The sequence below is a fragment of the Macaca thibetana genome, chromosome 17, assembly GCF_024542745.1.
Source record: "Macaca thibetana thibetana isolate TM-01 chromosome 17, ASM2454274v1, whole genome shotgun sequence".
NCBI classification, from domain to species: Eukaryota; Metazoa; Chordata; class Mammalia; order Primates; family Cercopithecidae; genus Macaca; species Macaca thibetana.
In genome coordinates this window covers 4,101,412-4,126,776 of record NC_065594.1, presented here as the reverse complement: position 1 = coordinate 4,126,776, position 25,365 = coordinate 4,101,412, and the positions used below count along the sequence as shown (strand labels likewise).

Below are 25,365 nucleotides of genomic sequence, written 5' to 3'. Positions count from 1 at the left end.
CAGCAATACACACACAATCTTGTTAAACTGCTTAAAATTTTTCAACGATTATTTTGTTATTTTTAGGGTAGTATGATATAAATAAGTGGTTCGAAATAGAAATTATTCTCCCTATCGAAAAGTACAATATTTTAAATAACACCATAATACATTTACAACCTTTTAATATTCAATAACAGTTTAAATTTGCTTTAATCCTGTAAGTAGAACCATACACTGTTAATGAGCTGAATAAACAAATATACTGTATATTGAAATATAGTAAAGACCGAAATTTAATTTTGTAATGCTATAAAATAGACAAAAACTGCTTTTAACTCATGAAGGTTGGAATCCTTGCGTTTCACACTTTTTCTATTTGTTTCCCTTAGTTTGTATTTTGTTTCTCAAAGCCAAAATAAAAAAGGTTTCAGGTTCTACTTCACAAGCACTTCTCTACAAGTAACACCGAACATTCTCAATGTGTAAGATGCAATGTATAAGTTATGGGTAAAGCCATAACTGTACTTTCTCTTTTTGACATATATGTTAAAGAGTACAGGCTGAGTGCAGTGGCTCACGCCTATAATCCCAGCACTTTGGGAGACCCAGGCAGGCGAAACACGAGGTCAGGAGATTGAGACCATCCTGACTAACATGGTGAAACCCTGCCTCTACTAAAAAAATTGAAATAATCAGCCGGGCATGGTGGCAGGCACCTGTAGTCCCAGCTACTCGGGAGGCTGAGGCAGGAGAATGGCGTGAACCTGGGAGGCAGAGCTTGCAGTGAGCCGAGATCGCTCCACTGCACTCCAGCCTGAGCGACAGAGTGAGACTCTGTCTCAAAAAAAAAAAAAAAAAAAAAAAAAAAGAGTACAAGAGAGGTGAGAGAGGTGAAACCCTAGCTCTACAAAAAATACAAAAAAATTAGTTGGGCATGGTGGCGAGTGCCTGTAATCCTAGCTACTGGGGAGGCTGAGGCAGGAGAATCACTTGAACCTGGCAGATGGAGGTTGCAGTGAGCTGGGATGCACCACTGCACTCCAGTCTGGCGACAGAGTGAGTGAAACTCCGCCTTGAGAAAATAAATAAAAGTACAAGAGGAAGCTTTATGTGCTATGTAAGAATTTTGAGGCTGGGCGTGGTGGCTCACGTCTATAATCCCAGCACTTTTGAAGAATGAGGTGAGTGAATCACTTGAGGCCAGGAGCTTGAGACCAGCCTGACCAACATGGCAAAACCCTGTCTCTACTAAAAATACAAAAATTAACCAGGCATGTTAGTACATGTTTGTAATCTCAGCTACTTGGGAGGCCGAGACGTGAGAATTGCTTAAACTCAGGAGGCGAAGGTTGCAGTGAGCCGAGATCACAGCACTGCAGCACTCCAGCCTGGGTAACTGAATGAGACTCTGTCTCAAAAAAAAAAAAAAAAAAAAAAAAAAAGAATTTTGAAGAAATGAATGAAACTGAAAAATGTGATAATATCTGGAGGCAAATCTGTAGAATTATCAACATGTGTGCACCTTTAATAAATTGAATTTCAATATAATTGTTCTGCTTTCTATCTTTGGTGATCTTCTGTGGGTAGAAATTAAATCTGATATAACTAAGAATAGCAAATATACATATAAAACCATAAAATGGTCAAAATCACCCTGGCAAGTAACTACACAGTAGTTCACACATATTCACTTAACAGGTTCTCAGGAATAAAATATTTCAATGATTTTTTAAAAAATAATTTTGTCAAGCAGAATATAAAATCGAATCTTTAACATAAAAAACCCTCCAGACATACACAAATCCTTTTTTAGTGAGGGGAGGTTCCCAACTACGAGGGGGGCAGGCAGGCTGTTTAGTGGAAGGAATGTTACCCTTCATCTCACCCAGGAATGAGTGAAGTTTGGTCAGTTGTACAAACTGGAGTCGGCAGAACTGGAATTCCTTCCTAAATCTGGCAACTACTCCTGTGTCCTTACCACTGCTCCACAGGCTCAAATATGCGAATGAACAGACAGTTCTCAATATTCAAGACCTCTCAACTAAACTGGTGAGCTCTCCACAGGAATCTCGGGTAACAGACAAAGTGCAGTCTCACTTCTCTGGCTGCCCAGGGAACCTCCAGACTAACCTCGATCTGAAAACACTCTGTAAAAGTCCTACTTTCTAGGTCTTTCTACAAAGGTTCTACTAACCAGGTCTGTCTGTATAGCAATGGTCAAGATGGACAGTGCAGAGGCGGTCCTGGCTTCTGAGTTTGCAAACTTGGCTATGCAATCATTTATCTGTAGGCACTAAGACAAAACTGAGGTCCTCCCCAGGGATGGGTGGGAAGGAGCATTTGCTAGGGGATTATTCTCTACAGCAAGCACCAATCTATACCTGCAAATCAATCTAGAAATGTCTGTGAAGAATAATCTGCAACATATACACATGAATGCATTTCCCCATCTTCCAGCTATGTAAGGTAATATTACTGAGTGCTTTATAAAGTGAAAATTATAAAGCTGTCCGGATGTTCGACAGAATATGAAAAAACCTGCTGTTGTAACCTTGACAGCTATTAGCTGAGTCAATTCATGAGGTGCTTATGATCTACTCTAAAATACGTACAATCATTCAAAAGCTGACAGGTACCAAACTGCATGTTCCTAATTAATTCCCAGGAAATTAAACAGACCTAGTGATGGTGGTGGGAGGTGGACAGGTACCTAGGTGGGAAGAGGTGGGTCCCCAGTGAAATCCCACCTTCAAGCCAGGGACAGCCTGAAGCCTCAGGGCACAGATGCCAGTTCCAGGTGAAGTCAGCGACCTGGAGTGAGAGCTTCCTTGATGCCTTTCAACCAATCAAGTGCTGCTTTTCCAGGCCTACCCATGGACCAGTCGGCATGCACTTCCTCCATTCTGAGCCCATAAGATCCCCAGACTCAGCCACTCACTGGGACTACCTGCCTGCAGAGAGGAGCAACCCACTCCAGGTTTCCTATCCGCTGAGAGCTGTTCGGTCACCCAATAAAGCTCTTTTCAGCCTTGCTCACCCTCCATTTGTCCGCATAACTTCATTTTTCCTGGATGTGGGACCTGCCCAACAGTGGGAGCCAAAGGGGCTGTAACACTTTCCTGGATGGCTCGCCGAGCTGCCGGTGGGAGTTAAAGGGGCTGTAACACATTCCTGGCCAGCTCACCAAGCTACAGGTGGTCACATGCTCCTGGACTGCAGGCGTGGAGTGGCAACCCTTCTGGGGACCCAAACCTTGGGATTCCCTCAACCAAAGCTGTAACACTATAATCCTCCCACTTTCCACCAGCACCAGGCAGCTGCCACATGCAAAAGGAAGGGTGGGGCTAGACCAGCCCAAGAGCTGCATGCTAGAGTGGGGCAGTGGGATTAAAGGAGCTGTAACACAGTGGGGTGAAACATGTTCCCCAGAAACACAGCCCCTGCTTGCTGTAATGCAGGTGATGAGAAGAGTTGTGGCCCTTCCGGGAGCCCAGATCAGAACCAGGCTATGACATGCTGTAACACCCTCTTTGGGGCTCTGCAATTCCTGGTATCCCTGAGATTTCACTTGTCACCACGTTCCCCTTGTCCACAAGCTGATGCCTGCAGCAGAAGCCAGCTGCAGTACGTCTGTTCCAGCCACAGCCTTGCATGGAGCCGGCACCTGGAGCTGCCTGCCCTGCTGCAATAGCGGACATGCCTGGCTGTGTGCAGAGGCTGGACTCCATGCTCACTCACTCACACACCCCTTGCTGCTCCATCCCTGGTTTGCCCTTGGGAGGCATAGGATCTGGGCTGGCAGTGCAAGCCTAACGCAGCCTGCTGGGCAGAATGGGTGGGATGAGGCTAACGGGCATGAGCAAAACTCAAGCAGAGGCACTGCCAGTCACAGAGGTTTCCAGCTGGTCAAGTGACACCCAAAGATGCCGTAATATTAGGAGAGGTAATAGTCTCTTAACAGAAAGAATTTCACTTATATGTACTTTGTGGGAAAGGTTACAGAAACAGCTTAAAATATAAAGAAGAAAGATACGAGTCAGAACTGCATGGAGCAGAACACAGTTTGTTCACAACTTACTTTTTCCCCCAGAATCTAGTACCTGGTACATGTTCAATAAACATCTTTTGAATGAAAGGTGTGGCAAATGTCATCTCGATGAGTCTCATACATTGTCAAATTCATTTCAAAGGAGATAGAGATTACTTCTGAACTTGGTAAACAGCAACTTTACAACTCCCATTCCCACTAATACTGTAAGGGCAACAAGGTCAGCAGAGGGCCACTGACCATGACAAGTTAGGGACCCAGGGCAACACCTGTGCAGCATGGGAACCTCCAGGTGAGGCCAGAATGCCCCTGTGCAAGCTCCCTTCCCGCAGCAGGGTCGCCCACATGAAGGACCTTACCACTGCCCTTACCTCCTCCTCCTCTTCTTCTGGGCTGGCTGCCCCACCGGTGTTCACCAAAAGGTCCTTGCTGCCCTCAACACCACGTGTGGCTTCCACAGGATCCTGCAAGGACACAGGCCCTGGCTCTCTCCGAGTAGACCCTTCTGCCCTTCCTTCACCCTCCTCCGAACTCACGGATGGGGCACTGTGATTGCTGTGACACTTGGCACTTCCTGCCCCGGGGCTCTGAGGGCTCTGGGGCTTGGGTGTGGTGGGCCTTAGAGGGGTGGGAGGCTGCTCAGGGTCAAATGTGAACTGGCTGCCAGCATTTGGGTCACAGGAGTCTTTGCTCAACACATCCTGGACAATCGGGCTTGGCGAGGAGCTGCCAGCGCAAGCACTGTCGCTTTCCACCGCCCAGGAACTTTTGGCTTCAAGAGGAAATACGGCGGCGTCAGCGTCTACGTGGGGCCCCTTACAGGTGGCCGAGCGGAAACCAGCGGCCACGGTGCAGGCTGCAGTGGTACCATGCATGACCGCCCCGCCCCGCCTGCTGTCCCGCTCAGTGCTCCTGGAGACGCGGCGGGAGTAGTCGTCATGCAGCCGGCTGTGTGCCTGGAGTCTCAGGCCGGCCTCACCAGGGGACGGGACCCCACTCCTGGGACTCTCCCTCCTCCAGGCGGCCTCAGTCACATTGCTCACAAGTTTGAAGACTCTGTCAAAGTCCTTGGCCCTTATCGGGCTCCTCCAGCGTTTGGTCCTTCCTGACCCAGGCTTTTGGGAGTCAGTGGAGGAACTGCTTAGGGTCCTCTGTGGCACCTGTGCGTCATGCGCCGTCCTGAGGTCCGCCAGATTGGAGGTGGACTTCCGCTTAAAGGAGCTCTTCTTCAGAAAGGCAAGATTGTCAGTGCTCTTGCTCCTCCTGTAGCCCATGCTGTTGTTTTCAGGATCCCTCATGAGAATCTCACACATGGTGGGCACCTGGCCAGTGGCTGCCGTGGGTGTCGCATGGTTCTGGGGCGCATCCAGCAGGCAGATGCGGCCCAGGCCGTAGGCTCTGCGGAGGCTGCGGGAGCGGTGTGTGCTCCGCTGGAAGGGATCGTCCGTGTCCTCGAGGTCAGAGCCATCCAGTGTGCCCCCCTCTGCTGGCCTGAGGGTACCACATGCTGGTCCCGGTGCTGAAGGGGGGCCCCTGCCTGCCTGGGCTCCTGGGACAGCGCCATTCAGGATGGGCTTTCCCAGGCCGTGCTCCAAAGCCTCTCCCTTGGAACAGGCATTTGACCCCTCTCGGCTCTGAATTCCTTTCAGGACTGAGGACTTCAGTTTCTTAAAGGATCCCATTTTCCGGAAGGAGGCGAGGGTGTTCCATGTGGAGGAGCTGCCCACCAGCATCATGGAGCGGGGCCGCTCGGGGTGGGCACTCGTCCTCTTCCGACTGGTGGAAAAGAGGCGCACAAGCTTGGCTGGGCTGAGTCTGGCTTCCTGGGTGTCTGTGTCGCCACCAGGGCTGCAGCCACAGACTCCGTTTCCACACGCAAGCGAGGTCACCATCTTGGGATCTTTCAGGTCCGAGCCTGGACAGGGGGCTGCGGGGCCTGGCCCGAGGCCGTTCGGGGCAGTGGTCATGTTCTCCGGGCAGGGTGACCAGGGCCGCACAGCAGCCTGGGTCATGGCCACGGGCACTGCCGAGTCCGCAGACCGCAGCTCCAGGCCTTCATCTCCAGGAATGCCGTCCTGGCACTCACACCTGCCTTGCACATCGGGCTCCTGGGTGACCACGGCCTGCAGCGGAAGACAAAGCGGGTGGTTTAGCCATTTCCCTCGCAGCAGCCCCTCTGCTCACAGAACAAGAGGCACGCTCCAGCACAGGGCTGGCCAGATGAAAGCTACCGCAAACTCAGTTACAACTGTACATTTCCCCTCCATTCACTTCATAAGTTGAAGGAAAGATGCAAATATACATCCCTGGACAGAGAAGGGTAATTATGGACTGTGCCGTGGACATGAACTCACTGGAACCTGTGTAGGTGAGACTAGGAAAAAACTGTTGGAATGAAAATATCTAGGTATCATTCAACGCTATCTTTTCTTCTTATGTGAAATGGAAAAAAAAATTAGGAAATACCAAAAGAAAACCTCACAACAATTTCAAAAGGTGTGATGTTAAAATGCCAGCCTGTGTTGAATCCAACACACCGAATACTCAAACCAAGTGCTGACACACGCAGGAACAAGTGTGAGCCCCACATGCTGGCAGCTGCCTCCTGTCCAGGAGGGCTGAGATGCTCAAACACTAACTGAGAGCCGCACAGGGCCACCGGGACAGAGGTGGGAAGGACTCGGCCAGGACATGCCAGGGCAGCCTCTGAGAAGGAAACACATTGGTAGGAGTCTTTTTCCAACTGGTCATAGAGTAGAGAGAAGTGAGGATGCTGCTGAAGTATGTTAGAAATTCAGGGTTGGGTGCAGTGGCTCACGCCTGTAATCCTAACACTTTGGGGGTCCGAGGCACATGGATCACCTGAGGTCAGACGTTCGAGACCAGCCTGGCCAACATGGTGAAACCTTATCTCTACTAAAAATACAAAAATCAGCCGGGCGTGGCGATGTGCCCCTCTAATCCCAGCTACTCGGGAGGCTGAAGCAGGAGAATCGCTTGAACCCGGGAGACAGGTTGCAGTGAGCCGAGATTGTGCCACTGCACTCCAGCCTGGGCGACAGAGTGAGACAGACTCCTTCTCAAAAAAAAAACAAAAAATCAGAAGAATTCAAATTAAACAAATTCAGCATCCTTTTCCTCTTCCCACGTGCCCTGACAACCACACACTCCTGCACCCACACCCACCGCACACATCCACTTCCACACCTTCCCCCCCATGCCTGTATCCGTATCTTTACTCGCACACACCTGTGTCCATACCTTGCCACACACTGCATTCATGCCCTTCCCCACATACCTGCGTCCATACTTTTCACCCCACACCTGTGTCCATGCCTTCCCCATCATGCACACCTGTGTCCAAGCCCTTCTCACATATCTGTGTCCATGCTCTTCACCCCACACCTGTGTCCATGCCCTTCCCCCACACCTGTGTCTATGCCCTTCCCCCCACACCTGTGTCCATGCCCTTCCCCCCACATCTGTGTCCATGCCCTTCCCCCCACACCCATGTCCATGCCCTTCACCCCACATCTGTGTCCATGCCTTCCCCATCATGCACACCTGTATCCATGCCCTTCGCCCCACACCTGTGTCCATGCCCTTCGCCCCATACCTGTGTCCATGCCCTTCCCCCAACACCTGTGTCCATGCCCTTCCCCCTACACCCATGTCCATGCCCTTCGCCCCACACCTGCGTCCATGCCTTCCCCATTATGCACACCTGGGTCCATGCCCTTCACCCTACACCTGGGTCCATGGCCTTCCCCTGAAAAATGAAAATGCTGCTCCCCCTTAACCTTTCCCATCAGGCCAAGATCTGCTCAGTCTTCAAGTGATAGCTTACATGTCTCAGTCCCCCATTCTCAACAAATAATTACTGGACGAATGAACGATAGATTATGAAAATAACCATAAAAGACTATCAACTTTTCAGTACTTACTATATGTCAGGCCTCTGCACTAAGGTCTTGGAAAACATAACGTCACTGAGGACCCATAGGAACCTAAGAGGTCACAGAATGACTTGCATTTTGCAGACAACCAGATGGATACTGGAGCAGGTTAGGTCATTTGCCTGGGAGTCCTGCAGCTGTCCCCACAAAGCCCACACTCTTCTCCACTGCAGTAAACTAATGAACCGAGACAGAGGCACAGTGGCCATCTGCACCCCACACATCGCACTCCAATTCCTGGGCCTCACGACCCTGACTGCAAATAAATCCCAAAAATCTGTAGACATCAGTCAAGGCCACAGAGGCCAAAGGCAAGAGAGGAATAAGAGGAGGACACTGTTTAAAGATGAGAGCAGATCTCAATTTAGCTCACCCCTATGAAGTGCAGAATCTGCCCCATGCAAACAGAAACATCTCTCTTCTGCTCCTACGCCCCAGGTTCTTGATGGGTTCCGTTTTTATTTGCCCCGACATCATTTCCAGTGAGAAGGGATTCCCAGGGACAGCCATAGTTAAAGGGTCAAAGAGTTGATTCCATCCAGGACAAGGGAGGCTACGATGACTCAGACCATCAGCCAATTCCATTCATCAGAAGAACGATGGGCTACTTACTACATGCCCTCTGCAGTTCAGTGTTCTCATGGAGGAATCAGAGGGCCAGAGGAGCTGTGGGTTACATTTGAATGAGCCACATAAGCAGAGGCTTGAATCATCTCTGCAGTGAGACTGGGTATGAAGCCTGTAACCAGCTGCAAAGTAAGTTCAACATTTGGTATCACCTATGCGCCTTCATGTGCTCTAGAAGGGACAGGGAATTCCGTTGTTTCAGCATCTCAGAATCGTGATATGAATGAGATTGTTTAATCAAAAGGTCAAGTCCAGTTCGTGGGCACTGACGTTAAGTCGTAATCATGGTCTTATCATGACTCGCATTGACTACAGAAGAGAAGGCATGATGCCTGCCTTGTAATTCAGGGGATTAGACAGCTTCCTGGCACCACCAGAGGGCGCTACGAGACCTGTTATAACCAAGGAGGAAACAAGGGCCCAAGACATGGGACTTGGCCTAAACTGGGTGCTGTCATATGGCTCCTGAGTCAGTCATTTCAGTGGTCTGCACTTCAGTGCTGTCTACAGAATAAGAGGTACCAAGATTTATGCATATACCCACTTCACGAGCATCTACTGGGTGCAAGTGTCTGTGCGGGTCCCACGAGGAATTCGAGGCCGTGAGAAGGTAATCCCCCATTCTAGATAAGAAACTGGCAAGAGCAAAGCAACAGTCAACAACACCCAGTACAACTGGGAGGCAGTAAATTTGGGGGACCAGGTGTCTGACTGACCCAGGAATGAGGGGTATCTCAGGATATGGGACTTCCAGGGTTGAAGCCAACAAAGTTCCTAGCAAATGGGGATAACTGCTCACTCTACAGTAAGTAGAACAGTGTCTCTGGAAGGACAGCTCAGTGTGATAAATTAGTAAAATCAAGGTGAAAGTGGGTTTAGAAAAGCCTACACATCCCTAGTCTAATAATACCTCATCATTCTTTGAGATGAACTGCAGGTGCCTCCTTACCCAGGAACTCCTTCCTGAGCTCCCTGGAACGAATGAAATCCCCTCCTCTGTGCTTCCACAAGCCTTCAGGCATCTCATCAAATTGTTTTTACCAAAATGGATTATAATGATAGCTTTATAGAGCTGCCTTCAAACAAGAGTGTGCACTCTCTGAGGGTAAGAATGGTGTGCTTTGCACACTTAGATTATTTAACTTCGACGTGAAATCACATCAGTTATCCTGTCTTGTCTAATCCATACCAAGGTAAGAAGTCGTTACAAGCCACTATGTTTTTATAGAGTAAAGAAGTTGAAATTTTCTAACACTCAGAACTTAATTTCCAGGATTTAGATTTCATAAAACACATGAAAAAAATTGGGGTTTCTAATTGGGACAATACGCTTTTTAAAAGACCAGGGACTTAGTATTTTGTTCATGAGCTGAACAACGTGATTGTTGTGTGCTGCTAAGAGTGAAACTGAGTATCATGGAAAAAAAGGCTTTTCCTGGAATTTCTGAGTAACATAGCAAGTTGCATTATTTAGAACTAATACTTTGACCTCTATTAACTAACAAGGGTTGCAATTCAATTAGTGGTTTTGTAGCAAGTCTTATAAATTGTGGGAACTCTGTCAGAGATATGAAAGAAACAGAACTAAGAATTTCAGATGGGAATATTGTGAAATCCACTGTCTACAAGCTGGATTCTAGGGTGTATGAACTTTAGAATGGAATTTTTTTTGTTTTTAGTGATAATGAGAATTCTCCCCCAAAACAACAAAAAACAAACAAACTTTTGACTGGTAATTTTAAAGTAAAAACTTAAATTTGAAATTCAGGAATATAGAACAGATTAAATGTACCAACAAGTCGAAAGGTTTTATAATATACTCATCATGTACATCAGGAGTGGCCACACATGTGGCTTTCCTGGGCCACACTGGAAGAAGAATTGTCTTGGCCACACATAAAACACACTAACACAACTGCTGATGAGCCAAAAAAAAAAAAAAAAAAAAAAAATCGCAAAAGAAAATCTCACAATGTTTTAACAAAGTTTATGAATTTGTGTTGGGCCACATTCAAAGCTTCCCCGGGCCACATGCAGCCTGTGGCCCACTGGTTAGAGCAGCTTGATTTACATAACAAACTGACACTGAAAGAAAACACATTGAAATCGAAAATGCTGAAGGGGTGAGCGCAGACCCTTAAATCACAGCTGCACAGAATGTGGCCCTGGACCCCTATTCACGACAGTGAGGATGCTACGGCACAGTGAGGCTGAGGAGCTTACGACCATTGCTGTAATGACAGCACAGCAGGGTGGAAATGGGAGGGTCCACCCCAGCACTGCTACCTCCAGGCCAGAACCTGGGGGTCAGGCTAGACCCTCTTCCTTCCCTGCGGATTACAACAGGTCTAAGCGACTCTACTGCATGCCCACCCGCCCTCTGTCAGCGTGGTGGCCGGTGCCTCATTCCTAGGCTGCATTACCTTCCACCTGGATGACTGTGGTCTGGCTCACTGCCCACCCATCCTTCACTCTGCTGCCAGAGTCCTTTCCACACTGCAGATGGGCTGTGTCACTGAACCCAGGGTCACTGGCTGCCTGTGGACTTTGAGAGATGTCGAATGTCCCATGCCCAATACGGGACGCCTTTCCCTCTAGCAGGGCTGAGCTATTTGTCATGATCCCCACACCATCATGACTTTGCGAGTTTCCTTGTCTGCTCTCAGGCTGTTTCTCCAGCCATTGTTGTCTCTCTGTGTTTTGGGAACCACAATTCCCAGGTTCCTGACAAATGGCTTCTGTCCAGGTTTGGCAGCGGGCAGTGGTGGTGGGAGGTGACTCAAGGGCTGGGAAAGGGAGTTGCCACAGTATTTCATGGGCATGTGCAGCAGCTGTTGTGTCTCTGTGGCTCCAGCCCTGCTGGGAAGCTCCTCCTTCCCAGGTCCGAGGTCCTGCGGGCGGGCGGCACCAGCTCGCAGCTCCAGCAACACGCCCTCTTGTTTACCACTCCAGCCCAGGGGCTGGTAGCAACTTCCTGCTATTGCACTGTCTTGTCTTTTGTTTTTCAGCTGTATAAAAATAGCCCCTGTATTAGATTCTTTGTTTGAAATACCTGGAGACACTTCTCTAGCGTTTCCCACACTGCCCTGTCATTCTGCTTTCCTCGTCTGGCTTCTACACTAACCTCCCCGAGGAGCATGAAAAGTTCTCTAAACGCAGAAGCCGTGTCTTATTTCACTGTGTTCTCAGCATGTGTCTGTTGAATGACTGAAGGGGCTGCTGGCTTTGCACGTCTCAGGTCTGACACCCCAACATCTGGGCCAGATGGTTCTTTGTTGTGGAAGCTGACCTGTGTTTTGTAGGAGGTCTAGCAGCAACCGTGGCCACTGATGCTATTAGGAAGAAGAATTGTAATAAAAAGAGAAGAGTGCTGAAAACCGTGAATGTGCTACCAATTCGTTTCAGAATAGTTTTTCTGAAACTACTGGAAAGCAATTTTAAGAGATTCAATCTTGCTATGTTGCCCGGGGTGGCCTCAAATTCTTAGACTCAAGTGATCCTCTCACCTCATCCTCCAAGTAGCTGGGATAACAGGTACATACGATGGCCAGTTAAAACCACTGAAATTTATCATTTCCTTTTCTTTCCTTTTTTTTCTTTTTCTTGTTTTTTGGTTTTGTTTTGAGACAGAGTCTTGCTCTGTCATCCAGGCTGGAGTACAGTGGCACAACTTCAACACACTGCAACCTCGCCCCCAGGCTGAAGTGATCCTCCCCTCAGCCTCCCAGGTAGCTGAGATTGCAGGCATGTGCCACTACACCCCACTAATTTTTGTACCTTTAGTAGAGACGGGGTTTCACCATGTTGGCCAGGTTGGTCTCAAACTCCTGATCTCAAATGGTCCTCCCACCTTGGCCTCCCAAAGTGTTAGGATTACAGGCATGAGCCACCGTGCCCGGCCATAATTTACAACATTTGTAAAGAGAAAGCATCCAAGGTTCTAAGTTCAGAGATGAAGTTATTCCCCAGGCCTAATGCCAGACACTGTCCTTCCTCTTCCCAGCCCCAATATACACACCTTAGTAAAGGAAAGAAGCCCCCTTACCCTTGGATCTGGTACCCTCAGATCTCTGTGTCTAAGGAGTAGGTAAGATGCTTCAAAAGAAAATCTGTAGCTCTGGCGTCACTTAAGTATTCAATCATTGAAGTTCAATGTTCAATTGAAAGTATATGGAGAAATGTAACTGGAATAAGCATATCTTTGAGAAAGGTGTCAAATTTCATAAAAGCGTGTGATTGTTTTGGCTTGCCTTATGGGGGTTACTGGGCTAAACTACATTCCTGTGGGTGAGAATGGTGTTTCCCCAGTAGGGATGTATGTTTGCTTTGTCAATCCTCTGGGGTGATGGGGTGTAGAAAACGAGGATTTGCAAAGGCAGGTCTTAGACTACAAAGGCAAATCTTCCTTCTGTGTCTAAAGCTGCAGGTCGGGCTGGTGTAGTGAGAGATGAAAGGGCAGGTAGGTCTGAGCCTGTGCGAAAGATGCTGGCATCCTCCACAATGCCCCTCCCTGTGTCCCCAACCTCTGCACCGTGACAGCCTCTGAGTTCCTCTTCCTCCAATCTCACGGCAACTTTGGAAGGCTCCAGGGGAGCTGTTGCCGGCCACAGCCCTCAGCCCTGAAGACGGCCCTGCGTCTTGCCTTCCTGCAGCCATGGCCTGTCCAGCACCTTTCTGGTGGTAAACCAGATTGCAGCAGTAACCACCGAGTTCCCGGTTAGGACTACCTCATGCCTGCAACCCATGCCAAAACTGATGTCACCCCGAGACTGCACCTCCCCCACGTGTACCATTCAGAGCAGTGAAAGTTTTCCAGATGGATGGCCCCAGTCCTGAAGGCGTCGTGAAGGTCACTGGAGCAAAAACAGTGTCTCTGCTTGGCAGAGGCAGACCGGCCCGAATCTGGAGCTGCGTGTCGCTGGGTTCCCAGGCTAACACACCCAACAGTGCAGTCAGCACAGAATACCCCGAAAGGGAATGATGCAGCTTTTATATCCACGGCTTAATCAGACATACCTAATAACTGTGTGTAACAGCACATACGTGTGTTGTATTTCATTTTTGCTGCATTTATTTTAATGCTCATTTTTTTTGTTTTTGCATAAAATGTGTTTCCAGGCAGAGCCCCAATTTATAGCTTTGCATTCTGAGGAAATGAGATTAATTTTTAACTCAGTTTCCACCCAGGAGCCTGTCAGGTCTTCATGGAGGGGATGTCCCCACAGACCATTCTGCCACCGCTGAGGACAGAAGCCCAGAAATGGCCCTTTCTCTGTGCCATGCAATCAAGTATCTCATCCTCTCAAATTAGTTTGACACATTAAAGCAGTTGCTGAAATGCCTTCTGCTTCTAATTTAAACTGTCTTCTAATTGAACTGACATTTGGATACTGTTTCCTTGCAGTCCCTCCCTGCCTCTTGGCACACATCTCCTCAGTTAGGACACGCACGACAGTCATGTGATACGATGCCACCAATGAACCAAGCCAGAGGTGACCAGCTACTATTCCTGAACAGGGATCCCTGGAGCACACACCCCATCTCTCAGAGGCGATCTGTGAGACTTTGTTAGAGGTGGAGGTTCTCATTGCCAGCGCGTCCTCTCGAACACAACCAACACACAGAATTCAGGAATACTCTGGTGTAATATCCCACGGACATGGCTCCTTTGACACAGAGCTTAATAACATTTCAAATATGTCAGATGCTCAGTGGAGACTGAAATGACAGCAAGGACTATATTCTGATTGTTGCGAGAAGTTCAAAACCAGCTGAGTTTAGCTGCTAGGAAAACGAAAGAATCGCTAATACTTAAACATGTTGAATCTCAAAAAGGAAAGTGGAGATGCAAGGTGAGACAAAGGTTACCATTACAAGGCAGAAGCAAATGGGAGGTGGAGTCCCCAGGCAACTAAGGAGGGGAACGGATGTGCTGCTGAGAGCACAGATGCAGAGAATCCAGTGACGACCGGACAACACCAGGGAGCATGTCCCTCTGAGCAAGACTGAGGGACAGGTGAAGGGGAGGAAGGGGAGGAAGGGCAGCAGCTGAGGCTAAGAATTTTGGGTCAGGGTTCTTTGCTTTGAATTGCTTTGTTATGTGACCTGGGCTAGTCACACAACATCCCTGAACTCAGCTTTCTCCATGGGATCCTGAAACTTCTTTTAGAGCAGTTTCTTTTACTTTTAGAGAAGCAAATGCATTGTAAAGAGAATATTGTCATCAAAATATTAATTATTCTCATGGCACGACACCTTTCTTGGTAACGTGTAAGGTTGATAGTTACAGGTCATTGCTAATAGGAAATGGTACTCTGGGTCAAAACGTCTAGATCCAAAGAAGTGAAGTACTCTGTTGGAAAGTCAGTGGATTTCAGTTTATCGTACATGCATCTGGCCTCAGGCAAAAGTGCCCGTGGAGGCGCAGAAGATGCACCACACGTGCAAGTGGCCGCTTTGGGGCTGATCTGCTCTGTGATTCTCAGACGGAGGCACTGCCTACTCCCTGCCGTCATCCTGCCAGCTCAAAGGTCAAGGCCAGAGGGAAGTCATGTTCCACCAGGCTCAGTCAGAGACCGGCCAAGGTCACCTGAATGCGGATCTCGAGAAGGTGATCGCCTTTCCCAAAGGATGCCTCTGAAACCAAACATATATAAAATGCCATTATTTCATGTAAAAATTAGCTCTATCTTTTCTCCATGAGTATGGATAATACATGCCTTCAGACTCTTCAACCCTAAGATAATAAATACTGGAATGTAAAATGTTCTCCAAAATGCTGAACAAGTGGTATTCTAAATGTCAATTTTTGAGTCACTTGTTCAGACTTGTAGACACATTTTTTCCTGTAAGATTCTCGTATCATCTTCCCCATCCCACTTAATTTATAATGTAAATAAATTGTTAAAAATATCAACGGGATGGCTATATTAAAGTGGTTCATTAGTAATATACTAAAGTAAATGAAGTCATACTTCTACGGAAAGATGAACCTCATCTGTGACTTAGAAGCTTGAATGACAGCAGAATGAGAAAAAGGACAGAGAGAAGGGTGTTGTCCTCTTTCTAGGATAAGAAAGATCCTGGCCGGGCACGGTGGCTCACATCTCTAATCCCAGTACTTTGGGAGGCCGAGGCGGGTGGATTACAAGGTCGGGAGTTTGAGACCAGCCTGGCCGATATGGTGAAACCCTGTCTCTACTAAAAATACAAGAATTAGCCGGGTGTGGTGGTAGGTGCCCGTAGTCCCAGCTACTCATGAGGCTGAGGCAAAAGAATCGCTTGAACCCAGGAGGTGGAGGTTGCAGTGAGCCAAGATTGTGCCACTGCGCTCCAGCCTGGGTTTCAGAGCCGGATTCCATCTCAAAACAAAAGCAAACAAAAAAAGACCCTTTGCAGTGTTCTGAAGTGGGTGCTGTGTCTCTGGCATCCTGTGACTCTTCTCGCTATGATCATCGTCTCTGAGCTGCTCTCACCCTCTCATCCCCACAATGTGCCTTAATACAAGCAGTCACTTCGGCCTCCTGATCATCTTCCTCCGACTTCTCCGTGCAGGAGTCTGTCCTTGGTGCTGTGGAGATGGACTGACCCAAGCAGACCAGCATGTAGGTGTCGTCACTGTAACTCCCTCTGCTGCGACGTGCTATTGTACCTAAGATCAGGCCTGCTCCACGGTCAGCTCCTCTAGACCACCGGTCACACCTATCCTCTGCCACGTGGTGAGCTGGTTTTGTGGGATTGTTGTTTGTTGTGGTTTCTCCCAATGGCAGCACCTTCAGGGCTCAAGGACACAAGTGGCTCAGCAAGAGGTCTTACCTATAAGTACACAAGATTTGGGAGGCTGAGCCTGCCCATCCGTCAAACAAAGCCAGCCTTTCTTTTTTTCAGTATCTGGCAACGTGGCTGAGCAGGCATGTGTTTCAGCGTGACCCACTTAACTGTGTTTAAACTTAATTTAAAAATCAATCCTGGCTTCACTCTTTCCCTCTCCTCCCCTCCCCACAAATGCTGCCAAAATCTGCTAGTTTGTATCTTTTCCAATTAGAATGTCAGAACTTTGATGATATGGCAATCAGCTCTCAGAACTTTGATGATATGGCAATCAGCTCTCTGAAGTCCCAATAGTTCCTCTTAGGCCAAGTATCCTGATGCAACAGAGTCAGGTGGTTTGACAATAACCAATGCCTGTTGCCCCTGGGGTGGTTACATAAGCACTTCAGGGCCACATGAAGCAAGGAACACACGCAAAGCTACCCAAGACTGTCATCATTTGAGTGAACGCAGATTAGAAAGGAACACTGATGTCCTCCATTTAAATGAGGTACCTGTGGTTTGTTTCCTTCGACTTCTTTTTTTTTTCTTGAGACAGGGTCTCACTCTGTCACCCACGTTGGAGTGCAGCCTGGTGCAGGCTGGAGTGGCCCGATCACAGTTCACTGCAGCCTTGAACTCCTGGCCTCAAGCAATCCTCCCTTCTTGGCCTCCCAAAGTACTGGGACTACAGGCAAGAGCTACCACACCTGGCCTCTTTCATCTCTGAACAAGAAAGAACTTCCTATGTGACTTGATTCACTCATTCATTCAGCAAATATTTCCTTGGTCCCTCGTGTCTGAGAGCAACTGGGGCAGACACACCAGGAGGGGAATGGTGAACAGCTGATGTGGTTCAGTCATCAGAGAGCTCCAGCCACGTGGGGAGCACTGGTGGTGTTATGAAGCCTGCAACGGCCTCCTTCAGCCGACACATGGATGCTCTAATGCCAGAGAAAGGAGGGATGTTGGGGTGCAGGGAGCTTGAGACAGAGACCCCAGCTGGAGGACGGCGAGCAGGGACAGGGTGGGGGAGCCTAGGCCTTTGTAAGCCACGTTAAGGACTGGGGTTTACTCTAAAGGTCATGGGAGCCGGCAGCAGAAGCCATCACTGTCGGTGCCACCAGACGAGATAATCCTGGCTGTGGGCTGGGGAGAGGTGATGGGGAGAGAGTCAACATGGCCTGCTGACCAACTGGACAATGTGGAACGACGGGAGAGACAGGTGATTCCCACCATCAGGCTGGGTCCAACGGAGATGCACCTTACTAAGCAACAGAGGCCTGGAGAGGAGCAGGAGGGGAGCCAAGGAGTTCCATTTTAAATGTACTGACTGAAGAAAACTGCAGACCAATATCCCTGGTGCACACAGATGTAAAAAATCCTCAACAAAATCAAGGCTAAAAATCATAGGATTATATCAATAGATACAGAAAAAGCCTTTGACAAAATTCAACATTCTTTCATTATAAAAATTCTCAACAAATATGGCATACTGGAATGTTCTTCAACATAGTAAGACCATATATGACAAGCCCACAGCTAATATCATACCAAAAAGTGCAAACCTGAAAGCTTTTCCTCTAGCATCAGAAATAAGACAAGGATGTCCACTCTCACCACTTACATTCAACGTAATCCTGGCAATGGGCAAGAGAAAGAAAGGCAGGCAACCAAATCAGAAAAGAAGAAGTTAAATATTTTGTTTGAAAATGATGTGATCTACTATACAGAAAACCCCAAAGACTACCATAAAACTGTTAGAACTAATAAACAAATTCAGTAAAATTGCAGGATAAATATCAACATGGAAAAATCAGTTGAATTTATTTTTTTCAATTGCATTTCTAGACACTAACAACGTACTATCCGAAAAGAAATCAAGAAAACAATCCAATTTGCAAAAGCATCAAAAAGAATAAAATACTTAGGAATAACTGTAATCAAGGAGGTGAAAGATCTGTACACTGAAACCAATAAAACATTGATGAAAGAAACTGAAGAAGACACAGATAAAATGGAAAGATATCCTATAAACATGAATTAGGAGAATATCATTAAAATGTCCATACTGCTGAGAGTGATCTACAGATTCAATGCCATGCCTATCGAAATTCCAATGAAATACAACAAACAAACAAACAAACAAAAAACACTAAAATTCATATAGAAACATAAAAGATTCCAAGTGGACAAAGCAATCTTGAAAAAGAATAAAGCTGGAGGCATCACACTACCTCACTTCAAACTATATTACAAACTTATGGTAATCAAAACCACATATTACTGGTTTAAAAACAGACACACAGACCAACAGAATAGAATATGAAGTCCAGAAATAAACCCATGCATACATGGTCAACTTATCTTCAACAAAGGCACCAAGAATGGGGAAAGGATAGTCTCTTAATAAATAGTACTGGAAAAACTGAATATCCACACGCAAAATAATAAAATTGGACTCTTACTCCAAAAATCAACTCAGAATGAATTAAACACTTAAACGTAAGACCTGGAACCATAAAAACCACACAACAAAACATATGAGACAGGCTCCTTGACACTGGTCTTGGTGATAAGTTTTTGGATATAACACAAAAAACATAGGCAACAAAAGCAAAAATAAACACATGAGACTGTATCCATAGCTAAAAGGTTTTTCATAGCAAAAGAAACAACAAAATAAGGTAACCCATGGAATGGAGAAAACACGTGCAAGTCATATAACCAATAAAGGACTCCTAGTATCCATAATATACGAGGATCTCAACCAACTCATTAGCAAAAACTAACAAAACCCTCAATAAACAAATTACTCAATCACAAAATGTACAAAGGATCTGAACAGACATTTTTTCAAAGAAGACATACAAATGGCCAAGAGGTATATGAAAAAGTGCTCAACATCAAAATCCTCAGGGAAATGCAAATCAAACTCACAGCAAGCTACCACCTCACACCTGTTACGATGGTTATCATCAAAAACCCAGAGGTAACAAGTGGTGGTAAGGATGTGCAAGAAAGGAGACCCTCATACACTATTGGCAGGAACGTAAACTAGTACAGCCACTGTGGCAAACGGCATGGAGGCGCCTCGAAAAACTCAATATAGACCTACCATATGATACAGTGATCACAATACTGGGTATATATCCGAAAGAATAAAATCAACCCCTCGAAAAGCCGCCTACACTCCCATGTTCACGGCAGCACTATTCACAGTAGCTAAGATACGGAACTGACCTAGGTGTCCCTGAATGGATGAATGGATAAAGAAAATGGTGTATACATAAAACAGAGTACTATTCAGCCATGAAAAGGATGTCCTGCCATTTGCAGCAACGTGGATAAACCTGGAGGATATTACACTGAGTGACATGAACTGGGCACAGAGACACAAATACCTCACAACCTCACTTACACGTGGAACTGAAGGCAGAGACTCAGAACAGCGCTGTTGTTCTCACCTCCTGCCAGGCAGCCTCTTTTTACTTCATCAAATAGCCTTGGCAAGGGCTGTCTTTTCATCTCTGATTCCCCTACCCCATACTTTTTAAGTGCAGCAATCTAGTTTCAACAAAAACGCTGACCTTTTAAAATTAAAAATGAAATCAAGTTAAAGTCTTACATCTCTGTCCAAGACAACGAAAAGCCTAACTGAGGTTTAATAGAGAAACAGGGATGGCACTTTTAAAATATCTATTCTAGATACCACTGTGATCACATCTGTCTTTCAAATTTCTAAAATCGGCTTGTTGCTGAGTACAGCTCTTGTGCACCTAAGCCAGAGGCTCGTGATGTCTGTCTCTGCACCCACTAGAATGACCCCTGCATCAGTGCTGAGAGCTCATCCACAGTGGCAGGGACCAGGAAGCCACAGCTGACCCTGGCATGCTCCCATGGAGATTAGCATCTTGTCCAGAAGAAAACAAAAACAGAGCAATCTCTATTTTCTAAGAACTTTGTGTTTTCCACCCAGTGCTGGTAACATTCAGATTATAAAGGAAAACACCAATATCCGATCTTCAGTGCAGGTGTGAACACAGTATCCACCTCTTGAGACCCTCACCTGACTTCAAATTAAACCAAGTGCAGTAATTGCTGAAGAAGCTGAAGCTTTTCTGGACTTTCTTCTTGTTTCTCTCCACACTTAGCAATATCCCTTTCCAGCCAGCTGATTAAAACTACTTAATAAATGGAACTGTCAGGGATTTCTTTTGGCCTATGAGCTCCCTAAAAATCTTGAGAAACTAGGGTCCATGAACTGAGACTGTCTGAGAACCCTCTGGACAGGAGGGTGACACCTATCTGCAATTAAAGATCAGTCTGGAAGTCCGCCACCCCCACCGGTCTTCCTGATCTGCATGAGGAACCGATCCACTGGAGAAAAGCCAATGCGAGCTGTCATCCTCATGGGAAGGGAAAATCACTCTTGGAGAACTCAGACTCCATCTATATTCACTCGCTGGAGTGCTAGGAGCACTGGGGATTATGAATTACACTGTTTCACTTTAATATTCCTTAGGCACAATCTATATTCTGTATTTTATTCCACACTGGTGCAATTTGGAATTGGAACCACTTTGCATCTAATTAACAGGAATATGGAACACAGGTTATTATCAGCCTACATGGCAACAAAGTCCTCAATTACAGGGAACTCCTGGAAGAAAGCTGCTCACCCCCAGTTCCCTCACTATTCTGGGAGGCCACCAGGTCCTTTATTCTGAACACGTTCAGTAACTCTGAGCCTCACCTGACACTAATTACCTTCCTCCAGCCTGCTGACAAAAGAATTTCAGTCTCAGATTTTTTGAGCCAATTTTGAGAAGAACAAGGCTTGTCCCTTCGCTGCTGAAAGCTTTCAGCTGCTCCCATCAGGCAGTGCTGCTCCAACTTCCTTAAATTACTCCTAATTACATATGGGGTGGAGAAAGAGAGAGAACGTTTATACGCCAGATATTCTCAACACAACCATCCTCTATTATCACACCCATTTCACAGATGGAAGAATCTGAGGTCAGGTCCTAAGATAACACCACAGAAAGTGACAGAGCCACCACCTGCACCAGGTGGTCTGGCCACAGCATCGGTGTTCCTAATCCACTGCGACTGCCTCCCTGACGGCTCAGGATAGCCAGTCTGCATCTTGGGCGATGTGCACAGGTAGCAGGTTACTAAACGCTGAACATTTCTTTACAGTTGCATAGTTTATCTTTACAAGTCACACAAATACTGCATTCTTTTCCTAAGATTTGTCTTGATAAAAAAAACTACACATGCCACCTCACATCTATTTAGGAGCCTGTTACCTTAAAAAACAAACAAACAAAAAAACAAAAACAAAACAGAAAATAACAAGTGCTGGTGGGGATGTGGAGAAACTGGAACCCGGGCGTACTGCTGGTGGAAATCGGAAATAGTGCAGCCGCTGTGGAAACCAGTATGGTGATTCCCCAAAAACTCAGACACAGAACTATTATATGCTCTAGCAATTCCACTTCTGGGGATATACCCAAAAGAACTGAAATTGGGGACTGGAAAAGATTTTATTTTCTTTCCAATTTTTAAGTTCAGGGGCACATGTGCAGGATTGTACAGGTTTGTTACCAAGGTAAACGTATACCACGGTGGTTTGCTGCACAGATCATCCTATCACCTAGGTATTAAGCCCAGCATCCATTAGCTGTTCTTTCTAATGCTCTCCCTCCTGGCATCCCCAACCCTCAGACAGACCCCAGCGTGTGTTGTTCCCCACCACGTGTCCATGTGTTCTCATCACTCGGCTCCCACTTACAAGTGAGAACATGCTGTATTTGGTTTTCTGTTTCTGCATTAGTTTGCTGAGGATAATGGCTTCTAACTCCATCCATATAACTGCAAAGGACATGATCTTGCTCCTTTTATGGCTGCATAGCATTCCATGGTGTATACGTACCACTTTTACCACTTTTCTTTATCTAGTCTATTACTGATGGGCATTTAGGTTGGTTCCATGTCTTTGCTATTGTGAATAGTGCTGCAAAGAACATACACATGCATGTTATCTTTTTTTTCTTTTTTATTGAGATAGAGTTTCACTCTTGTTGCCCAGGCTGGAGTGCAATAGCGCAATCTCGGCTCACTGCAACCTCCACCCCCCGGGTTCAAGCAATTCTCCTGCCTCAGCCTCCTGAGTAGTTGGGATTACAGGCGCATGCCAACACGTCTGGCTAATTTTTGTATTTTTAAAAGAGACAGGGTTTTACCACGCTGGCCAGGCTGGTCTTGAACTCCTGACCTCAGGTGATCCACCCACCTCGGCCTCCTGAAGTGCTAGGATTACAGGCATAAGCCACCGTGCCTGACCCACATGTATCTTTATAACAGAATGATTTATATTCCTTTGGGAATATACCCAGTAATGGGATTGTTGGATCAAGTTTCTGGTTCCAGATTGCTGAGGAATCACCACACTGTTTTCCATTATGGCTGAACTAATTTATACTCCCACCAACAATGGAAAAGCATTCCTTTTCCTTTACAACCTGGCCAGCATCTGTTGTGTTTTGACTTTTTGGTAACAGTCATTCTGACTGGTGTGAGATGGTATCTCATTCTGGTTTTGATTTGCATTTCTCTGATGATCAGTGATGTTGAGCTTTTTATCATGTTTCTGGCCACATGTATGTCTTGAGAAGTGTCTGTTCATGTGCTTTCCCCACTTTTTAATCGGGTTGCTTTTTTCTTGTAAATTTAAGTTCCTTGTAGGTGTTGGATGTTAGACCTTTGTCAGATGGATAGATTGCAAACATTTTCTCTCATTCTGTAGGTTGTCTGTTCACTCTGTTGGTTTCTTTTGCTGTGCAGAGCTCTTTAGTGTAATTAGACCCCATTTGTCAATTTTTGCTTTTGTTGTGACTGCTTTTGGCATCTTCACCATGAAGTCTTTGCTTGTTCCTTTGCCCTGAATGGTACTGCCTAGATTTCCTTCTAGGGTTGTTAAGGTTTGGGGTTTTACATTTAAGTCTTTAATCTCTCTTGAGTTGATTTTCATATATGGTGTAAGGAAGGGTTCCAGTTTCAACTTTCTGCTAGCCCATTCTCTGAGCACTATTTGTTAAATAGGGTATCCTTTTCCCATTGCTTGTTTTTGGTCAGGTTTGCCAAAGATCAGATAGTTGTAGGTGTGTGGTCTTATTTCTGGGTTTTCTATTCTGTTCCATTGATCTATTTGTCTGTTCCTGTTCCAGTACCATGTCATTTTGGTTACTGTAGCCCTGCAGTATAGTTTGAAGTTGGGTAAAGTGATGCCTCCAGCTTTGTTATTTTTGCTTAGAATTGTCTTCGCTCTTCAGGCTCTTTTCTGGTTCCACATCAATTTTAAAATAGTTTTTTTCTAATTTTGTGAAGAATGTCAATGGTAATTTAATCAGAATAGCACTGAATCTATAAACTGCTTTGAGCAGTATGGCCATTTTTACGATATCGATTCTTCCTATCCATAAGCATGGAGTGTTTTTCCATTTGCATCTCTGATTTCTTTGAGCAGTGGTTTGTAATTCTCCCTGAAGAGGTCCTTCACTTCTCCTGCTAGCTGTATTCCTAGGTATTTTATCCTTTTGGCAGCAATTGTACATGGAAATTCTTTCATGGCTTGGCTTTCTGCTTGCCCACTGTTTGTACATAAGAATGCCAGCAATTTTGCATACTTGTTTTGTATTCTGAGAATTTGCTGAAGTTGTTTATCAGCTGAAAGAGCTTTGGGGCCGAGACTATGGGGTTTTCAAGATACAGAATCATGTCATCTGTAAACAGGGATAGTTTGACTTCCTCTCTTCCTATTTGGATGTCGTTTATTTCTTTCTCTTGCCTGACTGCTTTGGCCAGGACTTCTAAAACTACGTGGAATGGGAGTGGTGAGAGAGGGCATTCTTGTCTTGTGCCGGTTTTCAAGGGGAATCCTTCTGGCTTTTGCCCATTTGGTATGATATTGGCTGTGGGTTTGTCATACATGGCTTTTATTATTTTGAGGAATGCAGAACAGATATTTATATACTAATGTTCACAGCAGCATTACTTACAACAGCCAACAGGCAGAAACAACCCAACTGTCCACTGATGGATAAACGGATAAAGAAAATGTGTGGCCGGGAGCGGTGGCTCAAGCCTGTAATCCCAGCACTTTGGGAGGCCGAGATGGGCAGATCATGAGGTCAGGAGATGGAGACCATCCTGGCTAACACGGTGAAACCCCGTCTCTACTAAAAAATACAAAAAACTAGCCGGGTGAGGTGGCGGGCGCCTGTAGTCCCAGCTACTCGGGAGGCTGAGGCAGGAGAATGGCGTGAACCCGGGAGGCGGAGCTTGTAGTGAGCCGAGATCCGGCCACTGCACTCCAGCCTGGGCGACAGAGCGAGACTCTGTCTCAAAAACAAAAAACAAACAAAAAAAAGAAAATGTGGTATATACATATAATAGAATATTATTTATAAAAAGAGAAATTCTGACTCATGCTACAGCATGGACAAATCTGGAAGACATTATGCTAAGTGAAATACGACAGTCACAAAAGGGCAAATAACATATGATTCCAATTATTTGAAGTACCTAGAGTAGTCAAATTTGTAGAGAAAGAAAGTAGAACAGTAATTTCCAGGGACTGGGAAGAGGAGGAGAAATGGGAGCTGTTGCTTAATGAGTATGCAGATTCAGTTTGGGAGATGGAACAGTTCTCGAGATGAATGGTAGTAATAGTTGCACAACCAAGTTAATATCATGAACTTAACACAATTGATTGTGTTAAGTTGAATTTTATGCCTAAAAACGGTTAAAGTAGTGGTCAATGTTATGTTATACATATTTTACTAAAATAAAAAAAAGCTCTGTCTGCAAACAAAAACAATGCTTTCAACAATTTACCAGTTAAATTAAGCAATTCCAAAATATATTTGATTCAGGAAG

General features: G+C 46.1%; 1 protein-coding gene across 2 annotated transcripts in view; it reads right to left on the bottom strand.

Annotated features, from left to right (window-relative positions):
- SPATA13 (spermatogenesis associated 13) overlaps positions 1-25,365 on the bottom strand; it is a 322,746-nt gene that overhangs the window by 82,262 nt on the left and 215,119 nt on the right. For both annotated transcript variants that reach the window (XM_050767081.1, XM_050767080.1), the window contains exon 3: positions 4,402-6,153. In XM_050767081.1, the coding sequence (XP_050623038.1) occupies positions 4,402-6,153 (1,752 nt within the window). The remainder of the gene's footprint in view (positions 1-4,401; positions 6,154-25,365) is intronic.